This window comes from Semicossyphus pulcher, unplaced genomic scaffold, assembly GCF_022749685.1.
Source record: "Semicossyphus pulcher isolate SPU_LCO1_2020_fin unplaced genomic scaffold, fSemPul1.0.p SCAF_10, whole genome shotgun sequence".
Classification (NCBI taxonomy): domain Eukaryota; kingdom Metazoa; phylum Chordata; class Actinopteri; order Labriformes; family Labridae; genus Semicossyphus; species Semicossyphus pulcher.
This window is the reverse complement of record NW_027211604.1, coordinates 16001718-16024837: the sequence shown is the minus strand read 5'-3', so window position 1 is coordinate 16024837 and position 23120 is coordinate 16001718. Positions and strand designations below refer to the sequence as shown.

Below are 23120 nucleotides of genomic sequence, written 5' to 3'. Positions count from 1 at the left end.
TATTGTAGAAATAAAAAGTTATAAAATAACTCCACGACTTCATTCGCCATAATCACAATAATTGCATTTCTTGAAGCTTTGGAGCAGAAAAAAAAGAAAAACTTTGCTGTCTTACAAAAATGTGGCACAAAAATAAGTTTTCCTCAAAGTGCATCCTGCTTAGAAAATCTCACCTCGTCTCTTGAGTTGTTTCTCTCCTCCATGTCAGCTTTCAAGAGATACTGGAGCAGTATCGGGGTGGCAGTATTAGTTTTTGGTTTACTTGTATTTAAGAGTGCGTTCGGTAGTTTTGGCTCTGCTTCACTGAGAGATGTGTCTGTGTCTCACGGAGGTCGAGTGCAAACTAACCTGAGCTCCTCACTGAGGCTTCAATCCAACCAAACATTCTATGAGTGTCACAAAGAGCTGTGATGATGACAAGATTCCAGAATGTGTTGGCCTGGTCATGTGACCCGGCAACATACAAATGTAAACAGATTCATGGATGAGTTACAATTTTTGTTTTTACTGTTTCTTGTATGAAAACTCCTGTGTGTCACTTACATTCTCTATAATGTGTATGTGTGTGAGGACGGAACAGAGAACATGGGGTCAGAACATAAACACACAGGAACTTCAGGTAGATCGGACCAACGTATGGAGCTGTGATTCTTTTAACGTTACAGTGACAACTGAAAATGATAAATGCGTTATCCCCTTAAATGTAGGGTTATTTCCCCTGTTGTCTACCCCAAAGTAAATGTTGTTTTTGTGCAACACCATGTCAACTATGTCTTTTTAACACATAAATACTCTTATTTAAAATTGGGGCTATCTCACAATAAATGCATCACAACTTTCTGCACGCTTCTGCCTTTAACCCTGGTTACCGCCTCAGAGACGCATAAACAGATGTATATTTGTGTGAAGTGACGTTCTACGTGACACAGTATTAATTAGTAAATTGTGAGGTGCTGGTTTAGCTCAGGGGCGGCACGGTGGTGCAGTGGTCAGCGCTGTCGCCTCACAGCTAAAAGGTTCCTAGTTCGGACAAGGTGGGCCTTTCTGTGTTCGAGCGTGCGTGGGTATTCTCTAGTACTCCGGCTTCCTCCAGCAGTCCAAAGACATGCTCGCTAGATTAATTGGTAACTCGAAAATTGCCTGTGGGTGTGAATGTGAGTGTGAAAGGTTGTCTGTCTCTGTGTGTCAGCCCTGTGATTGACTGGGGATCAGTGCAGGTGTAACCACACCTCTCACCCAATGACAGCTAGGATAGACTCCAGCTCCCCCGCGACCGTGAACAGCATAAGCGGTATAGATAATGGATGGATGGTTTGGCTCAGTTGGCAGAGCGGGCGCCCCACATACATAGACTACAGTCTTCGATGCACTAATCGCAGGTTTGACTAGCAGTCTACCGATCATTTGGTGCTTGTCATCCCCCACTCTCTCTCCTCCCAACATTTCCTGTCTCTCTTCCGCTGCCCTTTAAATAAAGGCAAAAAGCCAAAAAAATGTTCTTCAGTAAATTTTGCTTTATGATTTAAAATGCTACAATCAATGCTAACTGCCTCTATGATATCTGTTAGCAGCTATGGGCAAAGTTATACAATGATTCCTGTTTTGTGACAACTTTACATCATTTTATATGATTTCTTTCTGTAACTCCTACATGATATTGCACAAGTAGTCTTTGATTGGTTAAGAAACTTTAAATGTCGGACTGCGAATAGAGAAACTATCTAATGCAGCAGCAACATTAGTGTCACAACAGTCTGAAGTGCAAACCAAAAAGCTGTAATAAACTGGATCTGAAGGGGAAATCAAATATATTTAGCTGATGTTTGTGTTTTAATTCTGCTTTTAAAGAATCTCTGATGAACTCAAAGTGTGAAAGAACATATAAGAGCAAAATGTGTTTGAAATAAGTTTCTCGTATCTTTAGTAATTCATTAATATTGTGGGCTTCACACATTGACACACTGAAATTAAGGAGGAGCTGTGCATAACCAGCCTGACAAGTCCAGATCTCATTACAATGTAACCCAGCATGATGAAATTACACAAATCATGACTTTATTTTTCTACATTACAAAACAGCTCAGACTGTCCATACTTCCCCTCCTGTGGCTTTCCCAAAGTTCACCTTCAAGCAGGACCGTCCGAGTTGGTAACCATAGGGACCAAAGATGTGCATGTACATGTCTAGGCTTCCTCATCGTCACTGCCTGCCAGGCTGCTGTCCGTAGAGTCTGCTTCCTGTTCTCGTAGCTGCTTCTGTGGCTCTGTTTCTGGGTGCTGCTGGGGCTCTGTGGTGCTGGACGGCTCTTTGGGTTCTGTGGTGGTGCTGCCCTCTGCTGGCTTGGTGCTGTTGTTCTGCTGCTCTTTATTGCCCTCCTCTAGGAAGGAGGACCAACCCTTCAGCCGCTCCTCGCGCTCACGTGACGTCTCTTCCACCTGCACAAACATAATCAGGATTTAAATATTACGTTTTATCCGATGGGCTGTGCAAAAGTTCCATAATGTAACCTGATGGCGTAATTTCATCAACCTTCTTTCTTGCTTAAAACACGTCTTTCAAACATCTTTCAGTACGTAAAGAACGCAGGCTCTCTTTTTTAAAGGGATCAAATCAAATTATTTATATATAACATTTTCTTAAGAACACTGAAAGAGACTATATCAATATAGGTGAAGTATATGGTTGGACAGCTTGCAAACCAAGAGGCTGGTGTTAGAGATCTTTATGGGTCTTAAATGATGACCCTGAACCCTAACAGACCTGGGATAACTGTCCTGGGATCAGATTGCATCAGTTCCTTTTTCAACAAAAGTCTGTGAGGATTTTATCGATACCGATACCGTTTGTCGATACGGATATTTATCGATACTACTCTCCATTATTTGGTGAAAATAATAGACATGTCTTTGCTAAGGCGATAATGATCCACTGGGAGGGGGTTGTAACTGGGGTTAAGGGCTGTGGTCATCCCCCTGCCGTCTGTGCCACCAGGGATTGGAGGCTGCACGGAGGACATACTAGCAGGAATACTAGCAACGGCATTAGCATTAGCCGCTTTGCTAAAGCTGTCAAGCTTTCAGTACCGACCAATCACAGTACCAAAAAATACCGGTTCTCGATACCCATCCCTAGGTTTTATTATTTATTCTTACTCATTTAGTTTTGGAGATGTTGGCCACTACAAAGTTGCTGTCCTAATCGAGTTGGACATGTAATACACTTGACAGATATTTCTATCTTGTCTTTATCAACAACTTGAATGAAGGAGGTCCAGAATGAAGAGATGCTGCTAAGTTTGAGCTCTTTATATTTATTTTTTTTGAGTCTTATTGCTTCATAGTGAAGAAAAGATTCATGAATCCTCCACTCTGCTGAATTTAAATTCACATGTTCAGTGTTTTTCATTTTACTCTTGTAACCTGATGCTATCTATGCTGATCACAGATCTTCTCTGATCCACTCTGGTATAACTTAGAATAATAGAATAGGAATCAACCCGAACTCAAATTAACAAAATGAGTGCCTACAGATCCTGGGTCGGGTCTGAGGGCCTGGAGTCATATATAGTGATCATATACAATCTTCTTCACCAAGCTTTAATTAACATCTTTGTGTACCTATGTTTTTGATATCTGTATTTGGTGTACCTGATAGTCTGTCGTTCCGTCCCAAAGCTGAGCTGACAGCTGCCTTCCTCCAAACCAGCGACCGTTGAACGACTGAATGCACGCGTCGGCCTGCTCTGGTTCCTTAAATGCGACCGATGCCACGCCGTCTGGGTGTCTCTGCCGCACAAACACAACCACTTACAATCTTGATCTGAGTGCCCTGGAGTTCAAATCATGACTTTGAAACAGCATTAATGACATTATACTCACATCAAAGAGGATGACCTTCTTGACCTCCCCAAACTTCTCACATTCTGTTCGCAGATCCTCACGATACTCATTCAACTCAAGCGGGTCTTCCTACAAAGGCAAACACACACAACACAGATAAATCCAAGCAACGGACTGTGTTTGTGTGTGAATTTGTGTGTGCACACTTGTGTTTCTCCGCACCTCAAAGTCACTGGGATGGAACATGTTTCTAATGATGACCACTTTTTCATGCCTCTTCCTCACTTCTCCTTGCTTCTCTGGCCTCCAGTCCAGCTGTCTACACGGACAAACATTCATGAGAAATGCTTAATTATTTGTTTCCTCTTAAACCTTTCAGCAGTCTGGTTATTTATCCACACATGCAGACATGGACTTGTGGGAGGCTGATTATAAAGAACAGCAAGTTTACTTCTGTTGCTGCTGCATCTTCTTCCTGTAATCTTTGTTCTTCTTCTTCTTCTTGCTGGCGTCATACTGGCCCTTCAGCTCAAAGCGCGCTGCTTCCACATGGAGCCTGTAACCTCTGATCTCTGACTCGTCAATTAAACGCACAGCCAACGGCACAGACTCCTTCTGCAGGGAACCACAAACAAACACACACACAGTCAGTTTACTAGAGTGTAATACAATATAAACTGTATATAAACTAATCTGTACAGTGTCATTCAACGCCAAAAACACAACAGGCAGATACACTGAGGCAATTTCCTATCAAGTTAAAGTGGCATTAAGCAACATGAACATTGCCTCTCTGTACTACTCCGCTACACCAAACATGCATGCGCATTTTGCAGCTGGTGTGTGACGCACAGCCGCTGTGCGGTGCGTCTCTGCAGCACTGAGGCCACGAAAGAGAGAGAGGGAGAGAGAGAGAGAGGAGAGATGCTGTTTATTCCACAAAGTATACTTTACTGCTGGCAAAATGTTCAAATACTACTAAAGTTATCATGATAGTTATGATTGTTGGTGTGGAGCATCTTTTTACCTCTAGGTGTTGGAGCTTAGTGCTACCCTTAGCTGTTACCGTAAGAGCTACCGTTACCTGTCAGGAAGGACAGACTAACCTTGAGATAGCAGCAGAGGCCATCTCCTTTTAGATTCCCTTCTTTGTCCTTGTAGAGTTTGACCTTGTACTCTTCAGTGATGGGGTCTCGCATCACTATGCCGCACTTGGACATCATCTCCGCAAACTCCTCGGTGCTGATGTCAGGAGGCAGGCCTGCGGAACAGAGATCAGGAGAAGAAAAAAAATCAGAGAGAGGGAGTGAGATAAGATCAACAGAATCAGCTACTCGTTGAACAGCGGCCGGCTTAACAGTGAGGAAAAATAGCAATACCAACCTGACACGTAGACATTTGTGTTTTTATTGTCGTCGATATCGAACCATCCTAGATGTACAAGAAAAGATTTTAGATAGCATTCAACAAAAGATGCATTTATACAAACGTAAACTTGGAAATTGTGCTTCTAAATCTATGCAGTAAAACAACAACCACCACGCCTACAACTGCAGCTCATCATTTACCACTTTTGTTCATTCTATTTGGGTTTTAGTTAATTTTCTAAGCTTTCATTATGAACGCTGCTCTACCTGGCTCTGCTTTTCTCTTCTCCCCTTTCTGCTTGAGATCTTTAGCTGGGGCCTCAGGCTGGTCTGGGTTCACTTTCTGAGAGGCATCTCCTGGTTTCGTCTTTTCTGAAGTCTTGCTGTCTGCTTCAGGAGCTGCTGGGTCGCTGCCACTCACTGCAGCGTTGTTTGCATCTGGATCTCCTTCCTTAGTGAAGCCATAGTTGGCCTGGTAAGCGGCAATGAAGTCCTCTGTTATCTAGAGAAACAAAGCACACCTACTTAATAGTCACACAGAAACTGGCTCCTACTAGTCTTTGCCACACTTAATAGAAACTGTATGTGTTCAAAGTTGATTCTCGACAGCTATGAAGAATCCTGACTAGTAAAATCCCTGATGGACTTTTTACCCAGATAGCGCTTTGAGCCAATAGAGATGGATTGCAGTTCATGCATGAACTTAGAACGTATATCTGCTTAAAAACACACATTTACACTTACAATTAACTCAAATATTGAAGAGTTTGACTCTTAAAGTACATAAAATTGCAGTTACATCAAAGCTCCTCAAGTCAGAGTTACTACTGTACATTGCAAAGTCAACCAAACTGGCAAATGGTAGGGAATAACAATCGCAACATCATACATAACTCATTATCAGTGCTGGTAAATCAAGTCCACACTCATATATATGCAGCATCATGTTTGTGCCAAAGTAGCAAGGGATGTCTGAAGAAAGCAAAAGTTAAGAGTGAAAGAAAAGTTCATACTTTAGGGAACCAAGCCTTCTTTTCATGGTCCCAGTCGTACACAGTCCCGTCCTCTGGGTCAGTGTAGGTGAAAGGGTCAGAACCACCATCATTTCTTCTGTCATAGAGTTCCTGCATTCGCAGTTGCTCCATAAACTCTTTGTTGGCATCTGGTCCACCACTCATCTGCAGCAAGAATGTGAATTGTCAGATTACCCAGGTCAGCAAGTCATTACATTATGCATGAATGTGGCAAGTCTTTCACACCGAAGAAGTGCTGTATTAAGTGTCTGCTTTGTCATTTTATATTTAATGTTTCAGAGGATGTTGCATCATGAAGCCATCAGAGTATTGTAAAGATTTAACACAATTCAATTACCATCATGAGTCAGAAGCTCAGTTAAACAATTTCTCTGTCTTCACAGATGTAGTAATAATAGGCCAAATTATGTGTGATTCAATAAAAACAACTGCCTGTGACCTAAGCAGGATAGTAATTCCATATGCCCATATATGCTCCTAGCTGGTCAAGCGCTGTGAAATAAAGAATAAACGACTTTGCTTAACACATGAAACCATTTCATTATCTTGTTCCTGGCTTTGCACTGTCAGCGCCAATAAGGGCCAATTATAGCTTGCTACTGACACTGTCACCGCGCGGGGTTAACACATGAAAAAGATAGCCAGTTGCTTTAATTCATCACACTGTGATTACTCTGAACTGACAGCTTTGCTTCATGTCAGCAGGCTAGTTTAGAGATATTACAATCTGAAGGTTGTTTTTACACGGCTGCCGAGGTTCAGGGAACGTCAAGATAAATTATAAAGACCCATATGTAGTGATGCACACTTGATAAAATGTATAGGTCTGTGCTCAAGAGTAGAAGTAGTAGTCAGATATCAGTAACTGTTAGCACACAGCTAACTAGCATACGCGTTACCTTTTACAGCGACAGTCCAGACAGACGACAAATATGTAGCTTGGTGCAAAGATTGATGAACACACTCCCTCTGTCTTAACACCCAGCCACAGAAAACCTCTGTTTTTTATTATGCTGTTAATGTTTTAATTGATTTTACTTTAAATATACGGATAGTGACTGCCCGCAAACGTTTTCCCTCAGTCCGCGATGGTGCTTGAACAAAGTACTTCCGGTGTCAGGTGCCGAGTACGCGTGCGCGGTGATTGGAAATGAAGCGCTCGGTTTTTAATACAGCGTACCCCGTTTTAATTGAGCCGCTGCTGCCACGGAATAAAAATATCGCAAACCAAAACGAAGCATCTCTCCGCCCGCAGTTTGTATACACAGAACGAGTCCACCCCACCTCTTATAGGAAAACAATCACCGCCAGCTAGGATAGCTAGCTCTCAATGTAGCTTACAGGTAAGTAACTAGGCAGACCTTTACTTCAGGTGTCAATGGCGGAGGGTAGCGGTAACGTTAACGTTGGTCCAGCCAACCTTCCACCGGGAGACCCGCAGCTCATCGGTATGATCGTGGAGCATCTGAAGAACCGGGGGCTTTTCGATGAGTTCCGTCGGGACTGTCTGGCTGATGTTGATACGAAGGTTGTCAGCGAAAGCTACCTAGGCTACTTCTGTCATATGTGTAAACTTTAGCAAGCCTCAAAGCTAATGTTAGCTATAATGAATGAAACGTCTGACTGTTAAGCTGCTAATACAATTTGCATTGATTCAACAGAGTGTTACTTTAGTTGTTCGAATATAGTCCTTCCATTTACAGTACCATATATGTGCTACTGCTGTATTATGACTAAATGCACGTCGTTGTCACTGTTTGCTGCCAGCCTGCCTACCAGAACCTGCGACAGAAAGTGGACAACTTTGTCACGTCGCAGCTCAGCACTCAGGACTGGAATCCGTCCATCAACAAGAACCAGATGAGGAACGGACTGAGGCAAAGTGTCGTCCAGTGAGTGTTATTACCTCAAACAGACTATAAAGGTACTGTCCCTCTCCTTTCTACAGCCCTTCCTTTGTTGATGTGGTACACCTTTTTATGTCCTGTTTTTAAGATCTGGTATGCTGGAGTCTGGTGTGGACAGGATCATCACTCAAGTCGTGGACCCAAAGATGAACCACACTTTCCGCCCTCACATAGAAACTGCCATCCATGACTTCCTGTCAGGGGAAAGGAGGGAGGAGAACTCCTTGAGTACTAACTGTGCTCCATCTGAACAGACAGAACCACAGGAAGCCCTGTCAGCTTCGGGCCCCAAAACCCCCTGAGGTTTGTTAAAAAACTGAAATTAAAGTCGATGCTCATGAAGGATATCTCTCTGTCAGCAGGTACACATGCTGACCATTGCAGGTCCACATTTCTTAAGAAACCTGCAGCCTCAGAGAATAGAAGAACAAAGAAAAAGAAAGAGGAGATAGTTTCCTGCTGTGTCTGTTTAGCAGACTGTAGTCAGTAGTCTGAATCGTTTCTGCATTTAAAATGTTCAGCATGTGATGTTTCATGGCCCGTCTTTGCTGCACGAGGCTTTTGGAAAAGCTGGACAATGCTGCGCACTCTGCCTTTTGAAAAAGATTTCCTTTTTTTGTTTCATACTTTTTTACTTCTATTTTGCAAAGTTGTATATCATGTAATGCAGATTTATCACTCAGGCTGTTCGTGTATAAATACATCTTCTTCTAAAAACATGTTGTCTAACAATATGTTCAACTTAGAAACACCGAATCAGAAGAGTTAAGTCAATGGGCTGGTTGATTACATGTTAGGTGCATTAAAGAGATGATCTTGCATACTCCTTCTGACTCACCAGTTGAATAAGTAGGGCACCTGCAGGTTCTTGGAAAGTCCTTGGACGTCTACGACATTTAAGTTTTCTCTTAATTTTTTCATCATCCCATGTTAGGTTCTCTTTGGTGCATGAACTGTATTTTGTATGTCGCATTGATTGTGGATTGTACCTGCTTTACTAAACACAGATGACATCATATTCCTTTCTCTCTTCTTTTCTTATTGTACCCATGTGTCGTTGCATCATCACTTATTTGCTCCTCGTTATATGATGGCAGGTTCCTGCAATAAAAGCAAACAGAAGAGCCCCTGTGACAGTAACACAGTACCACCAGGTGGGGTTGTTCTTTAAGCTAAAGGCTCACTTGAGTCCATCCAGAAGTATTCCTAGGCTTATGTTAGGCTGCAAAAACATCCATTATAATGTCACAAAAAGGTAAACATGCAAAAGTTTATCTCCAAATATCATAGACTAAGGTTTGTTTAAAATGTCCTCACAGGATCAAACTCAGCAATTCTTAGAAATGACTTGTCACTCTCAGAGCCTCGATGACTCCCGGCTTCAGCCTCAGTCTGTCAGTTACGTCTGTGTGTGTGTGTGTGTGTGTGTGTGTGTTATAGCTTGTGTAACTTATTGATTTAAGTACTTGTTTTGGCAGGAGAATGATCCTCACGTTAACGCAAATATGTGTGTCAGAGTGTGTCTGTAAATCTGTTGCTCTTTGTTTATTTGCCTACGTTTGTAAATGTGTGTGAGTGTGTGTGTATCTATTATGTGTCGGTTCTTTTTAAGGTCACATGCTTTAAGTATTGCCTGGAAAATTGTAATTGTAGATTAATGTAGGACAGTAAATTAGTTTAATAATCCTTATTTGCCTTTTAAAATTAAATCAATTAAATAAGTGATTTTTTTTATTGTTTGCTCTGTGCGAAACTGGCAAACGAATATTTTTTTTATTTTGTTTTCCAAAAAAAAACTTTTTTATATTTCAGTTCTCATTATTCGCTTTATAACCTTTTAAATGACACCTGTGGTCCTTCGTTACAGTTCAGCTAAATCACAGAAATTCATATATTAATAATCCTGAGGCATACAACAATGTATTTGACGAAGCTGCATTGTCATGTCCTGTTAAGGCTTGCTAATCTGTAGACCTCACCTTTAACGTTTTTTAAAGAGGAAATAAGGGGGGAAAACACTGCTGTAGAAAAGCTATATATTTTTTTTACCAAAATAAAATGCATTTAGAGATTACGCCAAAACTTCAGCATATAAAAAATGTAAGAATCTTCACACAGTTTGTGTGAACTGACAAACAAAAATGTGCAAAATCACACTAAATAAACCCAAACATTATGGTAATGGTTCCTCTTCATGTCACAAGGCAGATACTCGTGAATTTGATCTTTAAAAACACACACACACACACACACACACACACACACACACACAGGCAGATGTGTTGTTTACAACAAGGTCATGTGAGAGACACAGAGTACAAGAGGGGCCTGCATGTGTACTGTTTGCACATTGGTGTCTAGGTGCATTAGTGGACGTTTTGGGCGTATGTGTGTGGGTGAGGGGTCATTGTGTGGGTGGTCATCAGGGGTTGTGTGAGGGAAGTTGTGGATGTTTTGAAGCAGGATGAGACGGAGAATGAGCGGGAAAGGTCGGGGGGGAAAAAAGTTCCCAACAAAAGTCCAAACATTTGCCCCTGTACGAGTATGTCCTCCCCAACTGGGCCCCTGTGTGGACACACATAAACTCACCCTTGACCTCCCACTGCAACACACACAGCGCACATACACATACACTTGTCTCAACCCTGTCTTTGAAGGCCTCTTGGATGCATGGTGCATAGATCTGAGGAGAGCTTTAAGGTATTTGTTTGACTCGCTGTTGTCACATGGTTACGGCCTGTCCCATTGTGGATGTCAAAGGTCAGAGGTCATGGCTGTTGTGAGACAAACCACAACCACAAAAAACTATGCTGCAACATCAGAACACATCAAAGAGATGAAAACAACACCTGAACTCTGAATTTGGTGAAACATTTTCTTGTTTTATTCATTAGATCTGGTTCAGAGATATGCGACTATATCTTTTTTTCTTTACGTCTTAAATTACGAATTATGATGTTGGTCCTGATTTGTCTCGGCCCTGTCTTCATCATTTTTATCAACCACGTTATAGTAGACGACGATAGTTTTACAGATGTTTAAGGTCCTCAGACGATGTACCGTAATGACAGTGATGACTCTTCCTCTGGTTCATATTTGTGGTATTTGAGTAAAATGTTTAACAGCCATGACATTTAGTTCAGATGTTCATGGTTAACAGAGGATGAATATGAATAACTGTGTATATCCCTTCATCATCTACTAGCAGCTGTAACGCAGATTTCCAATCCAATACTCCAAAATCGGATAAAAATACCTGCAAAACAAGTGACTCTTCTATTACCCTCACCTGAACATTGCATTTTGTGTGCTTTTGTTCGCATGCTAATACACGTAACTAGACGGTGAACATTGAAAACATTTCACTTCCTCACCGAACATTTAAACTTTAGTGGTGTCTTTGTGAGCATGTTTTTGTGAGCATTTAGCCATTAGCACTGCTGTACAACCAGTACTGCAAAGCTATTAGCATAGCATTAGAAACAAGGAAACAAGTGGCCAAAGGGAGTTTTCACAAACTGGAAAACCAAATTTTCTCCAGTTTAATGGCTTTTTACTCATATATACAGTTTAGGGAAATGATTTACTTAACATAATTTAGTTATAACTTTAAGAAACATTAAGAAATACTGCCTTATATATAGTATGTATGTAATAAAAAAAGTGTAGTATAATAGTGTAGTAGAATTTTTTTGTAACAATGTCAGACATGTTATTGATAAGCTGTATGTAGCACACAAACAATTGGTGAAGCTTGAATCTTAAATCTTTTCACACACTTCCAGTGTGGGTGCCTCTGATACGTTCCTCACTGCACGTCTCCCTGCCAAGAAAGCAGCTGCTAACACTCAAACACACACACACACACGGCTGGCTGGCGGGTTAATTGAGTGTGGATGTCTTGAGTGGTTGACCTTCATGCACCCCCCGCTGACTGCTGAGGAACAGGAAGTCCTTATAAGAGCATTTTCACTTGAAGAACGTGGGATTGACTTTCATGGTCGTCACTTGATCAGTGCTAAATCAATCATTTTTCAAAAACAATAAATACATAGGCTACATGCCGCTGCTACTGCGATAATAAACTTTTGGCTCCAGTTTTGCGCGCGTGCACAACACTGCTCTGTGATTGGTGGAGACGCAAACTCAGGCAGTCGTGCACGCGCAGCTCTCTGGCAGCTTTATATATTTCAGCCTTCATGCCGCAGTCAGTCTGTAGAAACGTAAACTCCTCTTTCAGCCTGGGCCCTTGCCGCTGCGACCTACAATACAAACAAATCATACAAAAAACTAGTCTGATACAAAACGTCGTGTAACTAAAACATGCCGGCGAGATGGTCCGCTGTGTTCTTTCTGCTGCTTGCCTGTCAACAGGTGCTGACCATGGATTCGCATGATGTCCAGGAGAAACAAGTCAACCAGGCCAAGAGGCGCCTCTCTCTGCAGAGCACAGGTGAGCCTGAACAGCAAATAGAATAGATATTAAATATATGATGCTGCATGCATCATATATTTTAAACCCACACAACTGAGGCCCTGGTGATCACATTTTGGTGATCTGCAGAAGAAAATATTGGTTTAATTGGCTACTTGTTACTTTAGTTCTCTGAAAGGGAACTAGCCTGTGCCAGCTCTGCAGGAAGATTTCTCATTGTGTGACTGTCAGTACTTCTTTACCCTCCTTTTGTCCAGCTTTGAAATATAGCCGGATGTATATGTGGGGTTTTGATGTTCCCTCTGGCTCCCTGTTAGTGTTGTGACATTCGCGAACGATCCGATTCTTCTGAACGACTCTTTGGTGTGAACGACGGGAACCGAGTCGTAGGTGAGAGCCTTTCTTTTTCTAGTTGTTTCATTGCCCGCCCTAGATCCACTCCCCCTTATGCCGAATTACCATAGGCAGCTTTTTTCAACTGCAGCTCCGCTATACTAGGTCACGTGCAGCAGAATCATGTTGCCACAGCGTAGTGCCGACTGTGAGCAACATTATAACCCAAGTCTGTTGGGGGGTTTTTTTGACATCTTTGTAGTCACACAGATTTGTATCATAAATTATTGACAAATCTGTGACGTTGATTAATTGTTCCTACATTATTCTGCTGTTTCCATTAAAATTTAGTACAGAATTTTAAATATGCGTGTATAGAGTAGAGTGCAGGCACGCTCGCGAGTCCGACCACTCTCTCACCTCGGATCTTATGGCTTCGTCCCTTTCTGAGAGTCGTTCAAGCTATCGGAAAAAGAATAGAGCCCCCTTCAAAGAGCCGTAATTCCTTACACATAATGCTTATTTGGTGTGTCTGCAGTGAAGTCTGTGAGTGAACCTATGGCACCTCATGGTTTTATTTTTATCTTGTATATGTTGGCCTTTTATTGCGTTGTTAACGCATCAGATAGTTTACATGCTGTGCAGCCTGCATCAGTTTAAATTAAAGCCTATCAAATGCCGGCCATGTCTGTCCCGGACCGAACCGGGCAGTGTAGCACGCCCTCTCCCCTTGATGTCCCCCGGTGTTGGAGGCATTGGTGTGTCGTTCGCGGACGAGTCAGCTCCATGAACCGACTCTTTGATGTGAACGACTCCCACCTGAGAGCTGACTTTTAACTTGTTTTGTAAATTATTGAAGAACAGAATAATATGATAATCTGATAACATTTAAGTATGATCCAGATTTGTCTCTCTTTGGTAACAGTAAGAGCCAAGAAAGGTGAGACTTGCACCTGTTGTAAACACAGAAAACATTAATAATAAACAAATAATATTCAATCACAATATCTAAAATAAAAATGTTATTTGTATATATTTGTAAATGTCTTTTACATTATTTACGGTTTTTATAGCAAACAAAATGTTAAATTATGGTTTTCCGGAAAATTTGAGATTTAGTAGGCTATGAATCATTTAAGCCATGTATATTACCCAAAGATCAATCATAGGTCATAACATTGCTTAATTTGACTGTATTAAATAAAATCCTGATGCAGTACTAAATGAAGAACCATCTCCTCTTGCTGAGCTTAGCAGCTAAATGATCCAACTCACTAAAAGGAGTCTAAATACCCAACACTAGTTGGTGGCTGTAATTCAATGCGAAGCTCCGGCGGCTCGATCCTCTCCAAGCACATTCCCTCCTTTCAAGCAGGGTGGTGCATGACGGCACCTCCGGCCCGGAGCTGACTGCAGACTGTACGTCATCGACAGCAGCAACAACAACGGGTAGCCTAACAAGCAAAAATAAGCCCAAAACGAACCAAAGAATACCAACAACAGTGATCTAATCAGATATAGGGGTCATTATCTTTTTAGCAAGTGAACAAATATCTCTTTTCATCATCAGTGTTTACATTTCAAACTCTTATCAAACTGAAAAGTAATCTACAGTATATTTCGTTTCCAGAGTAAAAGCATTGTATTACATTGCTAATGTGGGTAGTTTCAGCTCACTGTATCCTCTGGGTGAGGCTTCATGTCACCCTGTTTTGCTCTATTATAGGAATACTGAAAAAAAATAGACAAATCATCTATCCAATATAACTGGTTGACATTGTAGTGTGTGATACGATTGTAAGGAAGTTAATACTGATCTCCCTCTCTGTATTTTTGTCTCTTTCAGCTGATATTCAGAGTTGCCTGGTGAGTTCAGGGGATGTCGGATGTGGGACGTTTCAGTGTTTCAACAACATCTCATGTGACATCCAAGGGCTACACCACATCTGCCTCACTCTGCTGCACAACGCCGGGCGCTACAACTCACAGGTGGGGGGGCCGGCACGACTGCCTGACCTCGTGTCACACGCACAAAAACACTTTTCAGAAGTGGGCTAATTTGTTTCCCCTGAGGTCCCCTTTGCTCTAACGGACATGGTCTGAAATCACATCCAACAGTAACTAGGAGCAGACTTGGATGAGACATATGGATACGTGTTTTTATTTCATTTAATCCCTTCAGTCATTACAGTCATTTGTGAGGAATGTTTCTTGTATAAGGATCACTGTATAGTTATTCACACTGGTACTGGATACAGAACAAACTGAGAGGGGAACTGAAATGAGAGAGGGAACATCCTGTCTTCTCTACTAGAATAGAAGTGCATTAGAGAGGGATGCAGGTCAGTGTGTCTCCTGTATGAACAGGCACAGTGGAAGCTCCATAGTATCATACAACATAGTGCAATATAAAAAGATATTTTAATGCATGAATCATGGCAACAGGAAGAGCATTTGTCTGCTCAGAGGTGTCTTTTAAATTGGTACTCTTGTTGGACTTTAAATCAACAAAGCAACATGCTTTTGTTTACCTCAATCTGAAGATCCTCACCGGTTTATTCAGCTTTACGCAGAATTTCAGCTTGTTGTTAAGCTCTTGGGTTCACAACTCTCAAGCAAGGATGCCAGACATGCCTGTGTCGCTGAGTCATCGGTGTGATTGACAGCGGGGCACAGGGGTTTGGATCTCAGGTTCAAAAACACACCTGCAGGTAGTGGTGATGATCACAGATGCAGACAAAGAGATGCTATATGGAGATCTTCAAGACTGTTACTTTAAGTTGAAACAAGAGAATAATGCTCTGTAACCCACCACAAAAATGATGTTAGGTGATGGTGTGCTGGATTATTACTGTAAGTGACTGGCATACAAACGCACTGTTTGATCCATGGCTTGCTCTTTTTGCTTTGTTTTCTTTTCACTTAAGCTCTTAAAATGTTGAGTATTATTCTTACTACAGATCTGGAACAGTTAGAGCTTCTAAAGTATGATGAGACTCCTAAAGCGTATTTTGCTCTGTGTCTGCCAGAAGTGTCAATAGGAAATGGATTGCTAACCCATTAGCCACAATAAAGCAGAAATGTGGGAGGTATGTGTTAAAGCATATTTTGGGGTTTTGTCTTCTACCGAATGGCCAAAACAATCTATTCATGCAGGTTCAGTAGTAGCAGGGACATTAACAGGCAGATATATTGTTTTCAGAGTCTGTTTTAATACAATACCAACATGTTACTGCTGTAATCCTCCCTCCTCTCCATACTGGCTTAAGTCATTACTGTATCTAAAGCAGTGTTTCCACTGCAGGATCTTTCCCCAGGTACTAGGGACTTTAGGAAGTACTCAGTATCTGTGTCCCAATCCAGGGGGCTGAAGCCTTCAAAGGAGACGGTCTACGAAGGATGAGTCCTTCGTAGCCTTCGTGGATCGCTAAAGCCGAACTCAAATGAGACGACTGGTCTACGGAGGATTTCCTGTTTGCATCACCAGCTGTTCCCAACCTTACCCTTACGTCACCAAACACCAACAGGTTGCTAGCAGGCTAACTAGCTAGCATAACTAACGTCACGTAACTTAAACTTATATTTTAAAGATAATTTGTTTCAAGGGCCCTTTCCTTGTTTTTAAACATGTAACGCTAGCTATGGATTGAGTTGAAACCAGAAACGTTTACATTTCTAAGTGTATTCCTCGGCCGTTTAAGAGTCTAGCATCTCATTTGATTTGCTGTGCAATGAATATTGGGATACGTTGGGTGGCCCAGGAGGAAGGAGGACACATTTGCAATCGGCCTTCAAATACGGCCTTCAAAGGATGCAGCCCCTGGATTGAAACACAGCTAGTGTGTTTCCTATGCAGGGACCAGGGTCTAAATAACGTCCCAGGGACTCGATTTTACCCTCAAAAGGTTCCTACTAGAGGAGTAGTACTTTCTGAAAGAATATGAACTTTGGGGTGGCAAACTTGCAGTGCTGAACATTTCTGAATAGTCGAGTTCTTGGAGCATTTAGAAGACTCTTCCACATGTGGTCAGGCTTGTTTGCCTAATAGTAACATTCTTAAAACCTTTGTGGAACACAGACAACAATTAGGCTGGTGCTGTGTCCTGTGTACTTTTGGTGGAAACACAGCTTTAGAGTTAATTACAGCAACCAAGAACTCTCTCACCACACATGCAGCATGTGTACTATACTAAGATAGACTTGAAAATATCAGATTAAATCCTAATGTTTTCCACAGCATGACCAAAGCCAATTCCAAAGCATGACAGAATCTTTAGTCTGGAGTGTACACGTGAAAGAGATGTCCCACTGATGACTCCTGACACCGCTCTTCTCCTCCTCCTCCGTCTTCCAGGGCAAGTCCTTTGTGAAGGACGCGTTGCGGTGCATGGCGCTGGGACTGCGGCAGCGCTTCAGCTGCGTGAGCCGCCGGTGCTCAGCAGTAAAAGAGATGGTGTTCTCGCTGCAGAGAGAGTGCTACTCCAAACACCAGCTCTGCCTCGCACTACGGGACCACATGGACACCATGGGAAGCCTGGTGCAGTTCAACTTGATGTTTCCCCCGGGGTGAGACACACACACTGAGACACATTAAAGACTCATTAGCAATCATTAGTGAACAAAGGATATAACTGTTCATCAAATGTTACATCATAAGGTCTAAGACACAGCCAACACAGTTCTCCTCTCACAAGTGAAAAGTAGAATTGAATCCTACTACATGCTAACTCTCCTACCTGTGGGCCCCATTCCATTTAGATACATCAGTTTTGGGGTCCTGATCTGTTCTGTCATGTCCTGCCCTACTGTGCTGTATATGGCGAGTACTATTGCTCTGAGATAAGCTAGTACTAGTTGCCCCAAAGTTTGCCTTCAGGACTGAGCCTTCAGTCGGCTCCTGTTTGTGTCTCTTGTGTCAATTTCAAGTTGGTTTATGATTTTAACCCACACGCCTGCGACTGTTTCACAACTTCACCAAAGGTTTAGACACCAACATTACTTAGTAATGTTAGAGAGGGGCTATTATGCTGTTTCACTTTTTAAGACATATATATATAATGTTACAATGTTGGATGTCCATACAAAACGTGGGTGAAGTTTCAGATCTGTAGGTAAAAGTATGTTGGAGTAATCCCCAGGCTTCTCAGCTCAGTCTGCAGGCTGCTGTGAACACCAGGTTTCAGACTGTTTCTGTTTTTGTGACGTCACAAAGTGTAGTCTCAGCAGGCTTCGGAGAGCTGGCCAATCAGAAGAAAGTGGGCTTATAGGGGCGGGGTTTCTTAAAGGGACAGCGCTGACTGAGTCGTTTCAGGCAGAGGCTGTATGAGGGCCTGCACAGAGCACCAGTGTGAGAGTTTTTCAAACTGTAAATTATGCTAAGCTACTCCACAGGTATCACAGAGTGAAATATGAAGCTTGGAATTAGCACAGTCTTACCCCTCTTTAAGTAAAAAAATAAATAATGGTTTGGGTAATACTATAACTCAGTGGCACAAAGCAGCAGTCTCTTTGAACTCAGTCCTGTGTTTGACCAATCCATCCACCCCGACCAGTTCCCTAAATGGATTTTACCGACCTCACACTGTACTGTCCTGACTTCCTAAAGGCCTTGAAAAGCTTTCTGCCAGAGAGGCTTTCTTAGCCAATCACAGCTCAACAGGGCGGGACTGGGCAGAACCCACTGGGCACTTGGTCCTGTTTGCACTGAAAATTTGTACTTCACCCAATCTTGATTTCACTTGATTGTGGGCAGGTCACTTTGCGGTTGTATCTTTATGGCAAAAGCAGGAGAATCTTTGGAAAGAAGGAAAATCTGCCATACTGTTTGCTGTTCAGTCTACATTCAAAAGTTTTCTCATTATTGTACTCTGTGTTTTTTCTCTTTTTATGCACCACCAGACCGTACGTGGAGCTGATGAACTTCCTGTTGAAGTGCGGAGATGAGGTCAGCTCGTGGGTCGGCCGGCGGCTGCGCGGGCAGTGCGAACAACACTGGGGGGCGCTGTGCGGCAGCTTCAGCAGCACCTGCCCTCTCAGCCAATCGGACGCTCCACAGCATACCACCACAGCCCCATCACAAACCACCATGCCCTGGCCTTTTACTGCTCAAGGACCCCTGCTGCAGCCGACCGCAGTGCCTGAACAAGAGGACAGGAGTCAGATGGACAACGTGACCAAATCTGGTCTCCCCGTGTCCGAGAAATCCCAAGTCAGTGACTCGTAAACGGACAGGACAGGAAGGTGACGCAGAGGTGCAGACAGGGTACACAGAGATAGTTCATGTACTTATTACTATGATATTAGCAGTAGAATGAGTAAAAGTAGAAGTTTTAATGAATATTGCTGATGAAAGCAATGCAACATAACTTATTCAATCCTTTGGATATTTGTGTTATAATAATATTTTCTTTACATTTGACTCGTACAAGGATGGAAACCAGTTATCTACCTCACTTTAACACCACAGTAAATCTCTGTGACTGTATCTTTCAGCAAAGGGCATGAACACACACAAGTTAGCACTACAGGGAATTACAAGTGCAGCTCAAAGTCAGTATTCTACCTATTTAAGTGTTTTTTTATTTATAAGGATTGTTTTATTTAGCACCCTGCAGCGGTCACACTGTCAGACGTTATCTTGTCGGCAGGCAGGGTGCAGTCTGCAGGAAGTTCTGACATGTTATAAATATGTATTTTGATGTTCTTCTTGAGCGATCACTTTTCATACAGACAGCTTTCAAGCTATGTTTTGTAAGTTTTTATTTAAATGAATGTTATAAACACAGTTGTAAGCAACTTGATTCAAATTAAATAAACTACAATGACGTCACTGGACAGAGAGAAGAGTGTTAATTAATCAAATAGTTCTGAAAGGTTCACAGTGCAGCATCTGACGGTTGTAAATGTTGTGTATTCTGCCATCTACTGGTTCACTTGTGGTAATGCTGCACAATAATTTGTCCCTCGATATATTGAAAATATTCCCCTTTATTGAAACAAAAACACCTCCTATTCAACATCCACACTGTCTGACTTAACAAGGCAGACGCACTTTACAGGAAGAGTGATACATCAGATTTCTTAATCATCTGTCTGGACCTACGATTGAGCGGAGGAAAGGCACAAGAACAAGTCAATAACTGTAAAAACAGCATCTTTGAAAAAGCCTCCAGAGCAGACACGCAGACACACACACACACACACAGATTGTAACTTTGCTAAATGTCAAAAGAAAGGAGGGTTATTGCATAATTCAACTTTGACCCTGGTTAGTTATTAATGAGAGAAGAAGAATTAAGGCCTCAGCATGCTTCAAAGCGCTTTTCTAAAACCTGTTGCCCAGCTTACGCATTGTCTGATCAGGTGTGCAAAGGTGTGCAAAGGTGTGCAAAGGTGTGCAACATGCGGTCTTTAACCTCCTTCCAAAGCTCTCTCCTACTGCTGTCGCATGTCATGCAGCACCACAATCATTTAAAAGTTCTGCGGCAACCACCGGCATGCTACGACAGCAGGCTTTTACCCCCGACTTCCAGCACAAACACTTGCAAAAAGTATTCAAACTTAGACGTGGTTATAATTTGTATGACCCGGTTTGTTTGAAGCAGACTGAGGCTTTTAACTTATTGCTGCTGTTGCATGAAATTAAATGTAGCCAGTTTGTGCTTTTTACTTCAGATTCCTCCTTCTGTACAGCTTACAAAACTCTCCATGTAGTCCATGAGAACACCCGACACCTTCCTAAACTCCTCATAGCAACTCTCTGCTGATTAATTAATAACAGGAAATCATTCTTCCTGACACCTGGCTTGTGCCGCTTTAAGGAGGAGCACTAAACCAGCATCCCCAGAGCTAAATGAAGGGAAAGAGACGCTTCTTAAGGATGTAGAGGATGGTGGCGAGGAAGAGGGCCAGAGCGAGGAAGATGAGCAGCTTGTCTGTCAGCTCCCGCCGGTTGTACTTGAGGATCAGTTTCCTTCCCAGGTGAATGGTTCCTGTCATGCTTTTAAACTCCTCGTTGGTTTCCTGCACGGTACTTGAGGAGGTGGCTGTTGTGAGGAGGAGGAAAAGGATGTTGTTAGGTGAAAGAAACATAAAATAATCTTCACAGGAAAAACTTCAATTTTATATTTTTGTACTATAACCTTGACAAAAGTACACAAATACATTAACAAAGTAGAGCTTTTTTTTACCCAGGGTGCCGATGGTGTCCTCACTCTGCTTCACCTGCTCAGCCATCATCCTGCTGATCGACATCAGACTCTCTGTGATGTTACTACTGGTTTCCACTAAGCTTTCTTTTGTTGCCTTCCTGAGAGAAAAACACACACAGAGCAGACAAGGTGATGTTTTTGGCTGTTAACCTCTTTAGCAACACTTCTTACAATCCAGCAGACTCACACTGAAATGTTGTTTATGGCGCAACAGACAGGATTCAAGTTTTCAATTTTCAATTGTATAAAGCAGATTGACTGCATGAACAGCAGAACCGACTAACCTCTGTCTGGTGCTCGGGTTTTCTCGTCCATGCAGCAGCTCGTCCTTCTCCACGTTGTCTATGGCAAGTTTACATGCCAGGTTGGCTTTCCTCCACGCTGTCTGGTTACTGGAATCCACAGAAAAATATAACACAGACCGCAAATTAGTGAACTGTAGTGTCTGTTTTAGTGTTCTTCATAATGTGCTCTGTTGTGTCTGAATCTGAAATTAAGATCTTCACTGTATTCATGTCTTTGTGTGTCCACACACCACACACCTCAACATTTGCTTTCGCTGGCTCTCGGTCTCAGCCTGGATGGCCAGTCTGTCCGTCTCCCTGTCCTGTTCTCTGGCCATCTGATCAAGATCCTGACAGCAAAACATCACATCAAATTAAACCCTTTGGATTTTAGGCAGAGAAACCTGTCAAATACAGCGAAGTACATGTGTGATGTGAAGCCTGACCTGAATCCTGAGTCTGAGTTTGCTGAACTTCTCTTTGACCTGAGAGTTGAAGTCCATGAGAGTTGACTGAGGTCCAGGACAGTCCCTGATGTCCTGCAGTAAACACACAGTATGCATCACATTATAATGTTAATCATTTTAAATCTATGTATCTATGTCTATTGTAAATCTATTTTAAAGTTTGTCTGAGCAAAACTAAAACTACATTTTTTTTTGTTTTTAACTTTTCTTGACTTCAGTTATTCCATTTGAGTACACATACATCAAAGTCTTGTTAAATTAATCAAATAAAAACATCTTATAAATCGCTGAAGGCTTAACAATAAGTTATATGTTCACTAAATAGTCTGGTGGTGACCCATGGTCACATGCAGACAGGTACTGAACAGTAGGACTGATGATAATTCAATAATGAATCGTTGATTATAATTGCCGTGTTGTTGTCTGGCGACTGACTAATTGACAAAACAGTCAGGGTTTTTTTTTTTAACTATGCGAAATAATTACACATTATAATATCAATTGCATTTTGGTCAAAGAGTGCGCTGTGATGCCAAATAATAGACCAGGTTTTCTACATCATTTGATAAGAAATGGCAGTCAATTAACACATCTGTTATCACCTTGTAAGTCGTGTAATTAGTAATTTCATGTATACTGTAGACGTTTACTGTTTGTTTTGGTGAAATTTGAATTAGTTTGAATATTTGTAAGTGGAGTAAACATCAAGTGAAACAAATTATTAGCTTGGTTTAAGAAATTGATGTTGAACAATGTTAATATTACAATAATGAATGGACTTTTTCCTTTTTCTGTGTCTCTTTAATCTCTTTAGCGGTTAGCTAGCGTTAGCTTCGCTGCAGTGCTCGAGCCACTTTCAGACCAGTTATGTGATGCCTTCACGGACACTTCTCCAGGACAAAACTAGTACTTGCATCAGAAAACGAAATCTATTAACACACAACGCGTCTTCAGTTCTTACCTGAATGAGAGCCTTAATTTCTAGGTCATATTTTATAATTTCTTGGCCACATATCCGGACATGAACATCCGCAGAAGACGCCATATTTGTTTTTGTACGGCAAGGCGGAGGCCCAAAAATGAACGCAGTCTGCTGAAGGCGAAGCAATGAATGTGAGTTTTTCAAACTTCGCGGTGTTTATCTGTTAAATTAGCGTATGATAGAATTACTGAAGAATAGGCCATATGACTACGAATAGAATGAAATCTTCCCTCACCGTATTAATCTTATTAAAACGGTGTT

General features: G+C 41.9%; 3 protein-coding genes across 3 annotated transcripts; 1 reads left to right on the top strand and 2 right to left on the bottom strand.

The window, feature by feature from the left end:
* Window positions 1–1146: 1146 nt before the first annotated feature.
* htatsf1 (HIV-1 Tat specific factor 1) lies at window positions 1147–7331 on the bottom strand. Its single transcript, XM_069673620.1, has 10 exons — window positions 7141–7331; window positions 6221–6385; window positions 5475–5709; window positions 5224–5271; window positions 4947–5101; window positions 4292–4455; window positions 4063–4159; window positions 3880–3969; window positions 3649–3786; window positions 1147–2436 (listed from the first exon to the last, which is right to left on the bottom strand). The coding sequence occupies exons 2-10, from the start codon at window positions 6383–6385 to the stop codon at window positions 2185–2187; spliced, it is 1344 nt and encodes a 447-aa protein (XP_069529721.1). The 5' UTR covers window positions 7141–7331; the 3' UTR covers window positions 1147–2184.
* Window positions 7332–7403: 72 nt separating this feature from the next.
* On the top strand, window positions 7404–19633 carry LOC138600898 (uncharacterized). Its single transcript, XM_069672436.1, has 7 exons — window positions 7404–7769; window positions 8009–8133; window positions 8237–8448; window positions 12470–12601; window positions 14763–14905; window positions 17271–17482; window positions 18815–19633. Exons 1-7 carry the CDS (start codon window positions 7620–7622, stop codon window positions 19137–19139), a joined length of 1299 nt encoding a protein of 432 aa, XP_069528537.1. The 5' UTR covers window positions 7404–7619; the 3' UTR covers window positions 19140–19633.
* Window positions 19634–19694: 61 nt separating this feature from the next.
* bnip1b (BCL2 interacting protein 1b) lies at window positions 19695–22922 on the bottom strand. Its single transcript, XM_069673506.1, has 6 exons — window positions 22839–22922; window positions 21857–21949; window positions 21669–21760; window positions 21411–21518; window positions 21106–21224; window positions 19695–20961 (listed from the first exon to the last, which is right to left on the bottom strand). Exons 1-6 carry the CDS (start codon window positions 22920–22922, stop codon window positions 20765–20767), a joined length of 693 nt encoding a protein of 230 aa, XP_069529607.1. The 3' UTR covers window positions 19695–20764.
* Between the last annotated feature and the right edge of the window lie 198 nt (window positions 22923–23120).

Bases quoted from the DNA above. Each gene is read 5' to 3' on its own strand.
- bnip1b (XM_069673506.1), bottom strand. From the start codon at position 22,922: ATGGCGTCTTCTGCGGATGTTCATGTCCGGATATGTGGCCAAGAAATT. The intron at 21,519-21,668 runs GTGTGTGGTGTG...TGTGGATTCCAG, and splicing joins CAGCGAAAGCAAATGTTGAG to TAACCAGACAGCGTGGAGGA. The intron at 21,225-21,410 runs GTTAGTCGGTTC...TTTTTCTCTCAG, and splicing joins AACCCGAGCACCAGACAGAG to GAAGGCAACAAAAGAAAGCT.
- LOC138600898 (XM_069672436.1), top strand. From the start codon at position 7,620: ATGGCGGAGGGTAGCGGTAACGTTAACGTTGGTCCAGCCAACCTTCCA. The intron at 14,906-17,270 runs GTGGGGGGGCCG...TCCGTCTTCCAG, and splicing joins CCGGGCGCTACAACTCACAG to GGCAAGTCCTTTGTGAAGGA. The intron at 17,483-18,814 runs GTGAGACACACA...ATGCACCACCAG, and splicing joins AACTTGATGTTTCCCCCGGG to ACCGTACGTGGAGCTGATGA.
- htatsf1 (XM_069673620.1), bottom strand. From the start codon at position 6,385: ATGAGTGGTGGACCAGATGCCAACAAAGAGTTTATGGAGCAACTGCGA. The intron at 5,102-5,223 runs GTTGGTATTGCT...TCTGTTCCGCAG, and splicing joins CACAAATGTCTACGTGTCAG to GCCTGCCTCCTGACATCAGC. The intron at 4,456-4,946 runs GTTAGTCTGTCC...GGTTCCCTGCAG, and splicing joins GCCTCTGCTGCTATCTCAAG to AAGGAGTCTGTGCCGTTGGC.